The following is a 9,468-nucleotide window of genomic DNA, read 5'->3' as shown; positions in this document are numbered from 1 at the left end:
AGGTATCTGTAAATCCAGGTGTATTAGCTCTGAGTTTCTTAAGGGCACAAACTCCCATTCTTCGCTGTTTTTGAGATTAGTTTTCCAACAATCTATTGACACATGTGAAATTCCTGGTGACTAGAAAGTTGGGAAGGCGGTTCCACTTCATAAATCAGGTAGAACTGCTTCCTCATAGAACTACCGCCCAATATGGCTAGCGAGCATTCCATGTAAAATCTTAGAGCACATTCTATACTCTGAACTCTTCAATCTTTTTTTGAAACAAATTTATTTTTCTCGCACGTACAGCACGGCTTCCGAAAAACACTCTCCTGTGAAACACAGCTAATTACATTTACACATAAGCTCAATTTAATCATTGACTGCCGTCCGCTCGCCGATTACATTTTCTTGGACTTTTCCAAGGCGTTCGACAAAGTTTATCGGAAGCTTCTACTTTCAAATTTAGAGCAACTTAACCTTGATACCAAAATCCTAACGTGGCTTAATTTAACACTTCCTTTGTCACCATTCTCAGTTTGTGACTTGTAACAATCATACTTCATCAAGTTGTTCAATACACTCTGCAGTGCCAAAATGATCTGTCTTGGGTCCTCTCCTTTTCCTAACCTACATTAATGACCTATACCGAGCATGTCACCTCTAACAATTACTCGTTCGCTGATGACTGTGTAGTGCTTCGAGAAATAAGTAATGACCAGGATGTTAACACATTACAGACAGATCTTAACGCTATCATTGATTTGTGCAACCACTGGTTTATGACGCCTAACAGCAATAAATGCAAAGTCTTACGTGTATCGCGTACTTGATAATATTACGCTTGAGTCAGTAACATCCTACCGTTACCTAGGAGTACATATAGCGTCAAATCTCACTTGTTCCCTTCGTATTAACCACTAAATTAACAACGCTAACCGAATGCTCGGATACTTGAGACGTAATTTTGCTTGTGCCTCCAAGTCATTCAAAATGCTTCTTTACAAAACGTTAGCCTGCACTAAACTCGAATACGCTTCCTCTATTTGGGACCCGAGCACTGCCAAGTTAACAAACTCACTCGAACTTGTACAAAATAATTCAACTCGATTCATTTTGCACGACTACAATAGGACTTCCAGCATTTCCATCATGAAACAAACCGTAAATCTACCATCACATGCTTCTCGCTAGGTTTGTATCGTATCTGCCTATTTCACAAATTATACTTTCGTACACCCACCTGCTTAGGGAACTAATCTTTAATCCGTCTTATCATTCAGCACGCATCAATCGCATTCACAAAGTTGAAATTATTTCTTGTCTTACCGATACCTTTTCGAAAAGTTTTATTCCACGCCCACCTCAGGATTGGAACCGCATTCCCGGACTGGTAGCTGCCATTGAAGATCACCAACGCTTTAAAAACGCCTTAGGTATATTGTATATAATTTGAGCCTAACATTTTATATTTTATTCATTTGCTGCGTTTTGTTTTCTATTTTGCATTGTATTTACTCACTCCCCTCTGTAATGCCAGTGGCCTTGAGAATACTAATAAATGAAATACAAGGAGTCAGCGAAGACCAATCAGGGCGCGACCCCCGTCCGATGGCAGCACTTACTGCACCACCGCCGCTTCGCGCCAGCTGCATCTCCCAAGTCGTGCGCGCCGACAATGCGAAAAACGTCAAAAAAGTGTGCTAAATTTTGTTTTTCTCCTAAATAATAAACCGAATGTCAAAATTTAATCCTTCTTGAGGATCGCTGAGCCGTACCGGGTGGCTGGTATAGAATCGACAGCTGCGATTCAAGCAAATTTTTGTTCACAGCCAGCTGACGCCATTGCGGCCCTGCTGCTCCGGTCCGCTTGCATGCCACCTCCGCTAAATAGTGCAGCCGAAATTAATCATATTTTGTTTTTAATATGAGAGATTGAGATTGAGATTTAGGCAGTTTTATGCGTAGACCATTTACTATAGTACTGAGAAATTTTTTAGCGCCGTTTTATGTGCCATCGATGCGAAATAAATAGGTTTAGCGACAGCTCGAGCAGCGCACGTCTAGAGCGCTGTCTGCCACGTTAACGGGTGGCGCCGCTTTGGTAAAGTCGCGTCATAAAAGGGGCTGTAAGCATTGCGATTTTGCCTACTTTGATGATGCAACAGAGGCGGGACTGCTTTCGACGTTCCGCTCAACAACACTCGCTCAAACCTTGCTGCAAAGAGGAGGCGCGCCTGCAGTACGCTGTTGCTGCGGCGTCGGACGTACTCGAAGGCTGTATGCAAACGCTATAGGGCACCACTTTATGCACTGCCTATTTTATGTGCTGCGCCTAAAATGTGATATAGTGTGAAAAGTGCATTGCTGAAGCGGACCACCTCAGGTGTTTGTCTCACTCGGGCGTCGACGCGCCTGGCGCCAGACGCCAGTTTTTCGCTGCATGGTATACGACACGGCGATGGTGCGTCGGCGTTGCGCCTCGCATCAAGTTCGAAGTTGAAAGTTCGTTTCCTGTGCGTGCCCTTTTATTCAGTGAGGCTATTCCAGCATTGCTACATTGCTGATCGAGAAACCAGTGGCCATTAAATCGTGATTAATAGTTCTTAGTAAAGTTAAATCAAGCATATACAGTGCTAAAGGACGGGTGCGTGCAATGATATCGTGGGTTAGCTGACAGACAAGAACTAGGTGCAAGATTATTGGTCAATGAGGATATAGCTGGCATCTTAGGCAATTCTATATCACCGATAAAAGTGTGGCAAGTATCGCTCTGAAGCTTAATAAAAGGTACAAAATTAAGGTGATACAGGTCTACACGTCTAAATACAGCCATGATGGCCAGATAATCGGAAGCTTCTGTGAAGACGTTGGATCGGAAATTAATAAAATAAATGCAATGCGATGCGAATTACGATTGCCTGTGCTAATATAGACGTTCATCTAAGCTCAGAGAAAGGTTTACGCATGCCTCAGTATACAATCGTATAAATGTATAAGAACGGGAATTTCATGCATAGTGCGCTCCGTTCAGCTTGTTATCTGTTTAATTCGCAAGAACAACACGCTGCAGTTCTAGCTCACTTGAAGGCTCACCATCACCTCTAGTATCCTTTTATTTTTTTTTTATTTTTTTTTTTGAGGAATTGTGACAGCTTTCACGTTTTGAAAGCTCCTAGTTTATTTTCATTTCTTCCTTTATTTATGTTTAGTAAGCCACTGCCAACCACTTGAACTGCAGCCAGGCTATATTAAGTAGGAAAAGGGAAAACGTGGTAACAGTCAATTCGTAGGTGGGTTCTTAGCCAGAACGAAGGGACATGGCTAAAGTTACGAAATTACATATCTGTTCCGGCTGCTGTTAGGTGAGGGTGTGTGAATAGTTCTTTTTTAATACTTAATTAAATACGAATAAAATAGCTCAGAGCTAAATTGTATATGAATCGAATACTTGTACTGTTATTCACTATTGTGCGAATGTTCGTTCAAATAGAGCAGTCCTGTGATACATTCAGCTCCTAGCGTCGGCGCTGCGATATAGTGCTACAGGCGTTGGTGGCAGTAAATAGATTTATTTACTTTCGTTGCAGCCGTCGGGCGGAATCTTCAGTCCAGGGCCCTGACAGCCGACACGATCGGCGCGTCTGCTTGATCAGCGATAGCTGGTCGCTCGGGTTTGAGTCGGACAGGGAAGCCTCCCAGGAGGATAATGAAGAATGTGAGAGGGTGTTTGGTTTCCTAATGACGAGATAGGGTGAAACTTTACAAAGAAAAATTGGGATAGTAATGGGGAAGTGGTACTCTAATATAAAGTGCTAGAGTGTGGATTTGCATTTCTGCTCTGCGGGCAGTATTTGGGGTATTGCGCGAAAAAGTGGTTGCGCAAAATGTTAGGATACGTGAGAGTACAGAGTTGGCACCAAGTGAAGGCGTCAGCCCTATTAGAGTTTTGTGGGCTCGTGAAATTGCTCTTCGTAGTGTTATTTAATGCTCTGTTTTGTTCATGTAACTAAGTGATTCTGAGCTCGGATGCCCCGCAGGGGAGTATTTCACTTCCTCATTGATTTCTTTGTCTTAATTCTGAGCTAAGCCTGGTGTTCTAGCCTCTTTTTCCGCTAGTACCCGGCGGGTAAGATCTGGGGCGAGTGCGTGTGCACGCTGATTGCCAGGGATAGAGGGGGTCCTAACAATGCGAATAAAAAAGAGGGTACTGACATGGCAGTTCTGTATAACGTGTCTTGTCTATGTGGATTGGATGCCCGATGCGCATGCTTGGCATGTTGCCTGCGAATCGATAATGACCATTGCGTTTTTTTTTAAGAGTTACAGATTTTTGGCATAAGTTATAGCACCGACGCAATGAAACTAGTGGAGCTATGACTTATGCTCTTAAACCTAAACTTAGTTTAAAAAACAAAAACGCTATTCTCTGCCAAGGGGTCGCAACAGCAGTAAACATAGCTATATCCCGACCCCCATTGATATGGACGACTCGAAATGTGCCAGTCTTTCTGGAGGCCAAACCTCTTTAACGTATTTGCGTTTCCCGACTATTTGAGGGAGAAATACACACAATCCTTTGAGACCAATACATTTTAGTTGCGTGTGAATGCCCAGGGCTGAGGACATTATCTTGACTATATACCTCCCCGCTAGGTTACCTTTCCGGTATTTTGAACGCAGGACACCAGCGAGGGCATTGCGAAAGTGCAGGTGCCTAAGCGATTACTTTTTCTTTGTGCTATTATGCTTTTATCCTTCGTGCTTTTAACGTTCCCAGTCAGCGTGCCTTGCCTTTTGCTGTATTGCTCGGACTCGTGCGAATGAGAGTTTCCCTGCAGCTCATGTCGTGTTGCAAGCGGCATTAAAACACTGTCAGTCGAGTGAGAATAGACATGTGCCAGCGGTTCATGGGATCTGAACAGTCTCAGTGGGAGATAAAGCATTACATCGCGAGAAGCAAACATACATCTGACGGAGCACTAGCGGCTTCACAATACATCACATTATTTAAAAGACAACCTCTCCTACTGTAACAGACTTGGTGCTCCCAATATTGTATCTAATTCCTGCTTCACTGTCGACCGCTATGCATGTAGTCAAGGGTATTTTTTTTTTTCTTTTTTTTTTCTACGATTCGGATGACTCGCGCTCTTTGTAGACGGTCATGCTTGGTATCTAAAGTGGTCATGTTAACTAGGCACGACTGTATTAAGTCTGTGATCTTCAAGTTAAACATAAAGAAATGTTACCTTTTTCGGTAGATGACGAAAGAAGATGTCTGAGCCCTGTTGCTTCGTCCAGCCTTACAAGCCGTGCCTTAGCATTATGACCGCCGCCACACTGCAGCGCTTATTGATCGTCGCAGTACAACACAAAGCGTTGGTGTGAGCCCTCTTTATTGAACAGTCTACGAAAAAAAAAAAAAAAAAAGACAGGCAGGCCTTATACGGACCTAGTGCCAATTATTCTAATACTTTTCGAAAAGCTGAAAACATGTTCAGTTCGTTTAGAATAATTTTGAGCATGCACTTTTTCATTCGTTCAAATAATCAAATGTGGAGATATTCGAATCGCTTCTCGAAATAACCCAATTATCATCTACCCTAACATCAGGGCGCTGCAAAAAAGATCAGCGAAAAACAGGCGTTCGAGCGTTAACAGTGAACTTGGCGATTGTACAGAGGCTCATCGTGGGCAGGCGAAATTCATTTGCGAGAAGTATGTCGTGTTCTACTTCCGGGAGCTCGTTAAGACGGCGACGGCACAGTCAAGCGTTGGCTCCGCACTCGATGTCTTCCTCCAGGATTGACGCTAATCCGCGCGGATTCAACCGTCGGCAGAAATTAAGAACCTCGGCGTTTATTATATCGTCTGTCCCGAAATCCGTTTTAATCTTTTTCTCGCGAAATGTGAGCAAGAACACGGATTCAGTTTTTCGGATCCCATATCGCTGCGCAGTAGCGCGTACGGTGCGGAATAACGTTTCTTCGAACATGCACGCCCAACATCGAAGAAACGCCTGTCAGTAAATATACACTTTCAATGCATATTTACAACAAACTTCAGTTAACATTCAGGCTACTGCAAGTGCATCTTTCGAGTGTAAATGTTCTAAAATCTAATCGATCACCTCAGTGCTACGGAAAATTAAACTTAGTGAGTTCTCGCGATCCATGCCCGTGAGCTTGACTGCTTTCGCTCACCTAGTTCGTACGACACCTATACAGAAAATTGCCTGCTAGTATAATTACAACCGCCGCCCAAATTCGCACATGTAGTATTTTGTTGAATTCTCTGTTCTCCATTCTAGTTTGTTAATCGCAGTTATTTTTGTTCTATATTTCGAATGTATACTGTCATCTCTTGTCGTCGTTCTGCACGACACTAATTTTATTTTGTTTGTGCATTTCTTGTTTCCATTTTCTTTTCGTCAGTTCTGATTTTGTATGTATTGAATTCGCACTCTGTTACGACTCCTAGCTAGCATCACGCATTCGCAAGAATTAAACAAGCAAATCAATAAGCCTCGCATCGCCGCAGTGGCTCAGCGGTTAGAGCACTCGATTGATGAACCCAAGTATGCGGGATCTAATACTAGCGCTGGTGGCCGCTCTTCAATGGAGGAGAAACTCAAAGTCCTTCGTGTGCTGTGCGACGTCAGTGCACGTTAAAAAAACCCAGGTGCATGGTGGAAATTTCCGCCGCCCTCCACTAATGTGTCCCTCACAACCTGAGTTGATTTGGGATGTTATTTTTTTAAATAACCTACCAAATAAGTAACACACATGAAATAAACCCTTCTCTGCGCAATCAAGTTTTGACCGTTTGTTTTTATCTTCCTCTCAACAGTGTGGCCAGATGGCGTGTTAAACGTTTTCATGCGTAGCAAGCTTAGTCGCAGCAGTATGATGCGCTTGCCTTTCAGCGTAACCAACTATTATATTCGAGACGGAGCTGCCTCCAAGCGTGACGATAGAGGTGAGGTGAAGCGTCAAAGAAGTCAAGCGAAGTCAGTCGCGCTTAGCAACAGTTGGCGCCTAACGGTAACCCGGAGGCAGTCGGAATTTCACGCATCGTTATTTGCATATAACTCAGCCCATAAAGCGTGCGTGCATTCGCCTACATTGCTTCTGAGCTACAGTCAGAGGACTTCTTTATACTGGACTTGTTACGTAGTTTATTTCTAAAGGCATGCGGTAACGTTGAACATGAAGCATTAAAAACCACAATGCTTACTACTACAGTAGGCCTGTGATACCTTTACAGAGGAGAATGCTTTCAGGGCTTGAACAATTCCGTACAGCCGCAAACAATCCTATAACAACTGCAGAGCGGTTTTTTTTTTCATCGCGAATACGCGCAGCTAATGCGCCCATCGAGAAGACAGTATCATGACATGAGAATGAAAATTCTGTCATAATACTTAGATTCGATGCTTGAGAAACGACGCACTTGTTAGACGAACACAAGAAATTAAAATATTTGGAACGTAATAGTTTCAAGCCAACGATAGATGAAGCTTCGTAGTATGAAGAATAAATCAATAAGAGGGCACTCCAACAACATCAATTACTCAGCAGCGTTTGGTGAAAGGGCACATTATACAAAACATTAGTGCTCATTTGTGTGTGTGCTCCTACTCGCTGTGTTGTGCACGTTCTATGAGAAAAATCGCAAACTCGCCGCCAGTTCTTTTTACGGTTGTCGATTCGCACGGCAACAGTTGTCACTAGGACAACAGGAGTGAGAAAAACGACAACAGCGACAGTGGCGACAGAAATGATGAAGATAACAACAGCACCGACAAAAGGGCATCAAGGACGCTGCGAACACAAGTATCATGCACTTGCATGCCCGATCGAGCGAGCGGCCACTCACGATGTAGGCAAGCATAAAGTCTTGAGGTGGGCTTGGCCTAGACTAACTTTCTATGGGGGAGGGCCATATTTATAGCAGCTCAATAACTTCGGTGACTAGGCACTCTATGCCTCATCAGTTTTGCTTTTCTCGCAAAACACATGCAAATTAACAGTTTCGAAACTCTTCATTGCTAGCGGTGGCCTCCCTTTGAAGAAATTTTAAACTTGTCAAGGGATTTCAGGAAGAACAGACCGGAGGCTGTCGGTGACACAAAAGATTCCCTTCCTTGATTTCATCTTTTTAGGTGTAGCATCAAGAAACTTGAGGTAATAGTAACGGGAAAAACAGCAGCTGCACCAAAACCTTCTCAACCATGCTTGCCGCATAAACCCCGGCCAGTGGGGAGGGACAGGATTGAGGTTTAGGAGGGCAAATAGATGTGCAACCAAGTTTAAGCTAATTAACTCACGAGCGTGTAGATTCCACAAGCGAAGCTTCCCTTTCGAAGCGGAAGCCAGCAGCAGGAGTGCAACAGGACCATGGCGAAGGAATGCTTGCACGGCGACGTCGTACGGGACGCATGACGCGAGAGAGCAGCCGGTCAGTCACATGCACGCACGCGAGCCAGCGAGCGTTGCGAGCATCGCGCGGCAGAGCACTGACGACTCGAGCGGGCGCGCTGAAGCTCTCGCGCCGCACTGCGCGCCTCCGCTCTTCCGGAGACTGCCGGCGTTACGCCCGACCGACAGCGCAGTGACGCCGCTAGCGTTACTCCCTCTCTCTCCTCCTCCATCAGCGGCTGTCGAGCCATGTCTGGCTGATTTTGCGCCCGCTGGGCATAGCTTCTTCGCCATGAAGCACCACAGCTCGTCGATTTTGCTTATGCTGCAGCGGGCACGTCGAAAACCATAATTGCAATTGAGCAGGTATTCATAAAGGAAGGAGGAAGATGCGCAGGGAAAATGTGTAGATTTTACGCCCTTGATCGGGGAGAAGTCCCCCCGAGGTTTGCATCGCCGCCGTATAATCTCTCCTTCCCTTCGCCGTAGACTCACAGGTTTACTTAGTTATTAGGGGTTTTATGGTGCAAAATCAACTTTGGCTACGATGCTCCAAGGATCACTTAGTCCGCATTGCTTGGACACAGATGGCGCGCTCTCGAGGGCACCTACTCCACGGTGCACGTGTTCATTACAGTTGAGGATAAGCTTGGGCAATCCTCAGGCGGCCGATGAACACAGCAGTGTTCAGTAACGGCGTGCGATTGGCACACCGTGTGTGCCAATTATGTCACTGAATGCAGATACTAGTTTTCTAAGAAGAATGAACAGCAAAATGAGGATTGTCCGAACATAAAAGAGAAAATATATTAAAATGGGGATATAAAGGAATTGAATGATAAATGAGGACGATAATAACTTAATTTCAGCGCAAGGTTCAGGATAATTAATTTATTACACTTACGCGCTTTAGAGAGACCAATTTGTGCTTCGTGTGGAGTTGAAACTTGGTATTTTCCTGACCGTGGAGGTACAAGAAATACGACAGTTTGACGTGCTCTTACAATCCGTGACAGAAAAGAAAAGAAAAGGTGCATTTATTATTACTGCGTTTTCTGACTTA

At 44.4% G+C, this 9,468-nt stretch overlaps 1 protein-coding gene across 1 annotated transcript in view; it reads right to left on the bottom strand.

Moving 5' to 3' along the window:
- Window positions 1-8,488, bottom strand: part of LOC146191473 (uncharacterized) — a 26,186-nt gene extending 17,698 nt beyond the window's left edge. The window contains exon 1 of the mRNA XM_084600334.1: window positions 8,315-8,488. Within this exon, the coding sequence (XP_084456460.1) occupies window positions 8,315-8,386 (72 nt within the window). The 5' untranslated portion in view covers window positions 8,387-8,488. The remainder of the gene's footprint in view (window positions 1-8,314) is intronic.
- Between the last annotated feature and the right edge of the window lie 980 nt (window positions 8,489-9,468).

This window comes from Amblyomma maculatum, chromosome 4 (assembly GCF_055883805.1).
Source record: "Amblyomma maculatum isolate TAMU_Amacu chromosome 4, ASM5588380v1, whole genome shotgun sequence".
In the NCBI taxonomy this organism is placed as follows: domain Eukaryota; kingdom Metazoa; phylum Arthropoda; class Arachnida; order Ixodida; family Ixodidae; genus Amblyomma; species Amblyomma maculatum.
The sequence above is the reverse complement of the archived record's forward strand: the minus strand, read 5'-3'. Positions and strand labels throughout refer to the sequence as shown.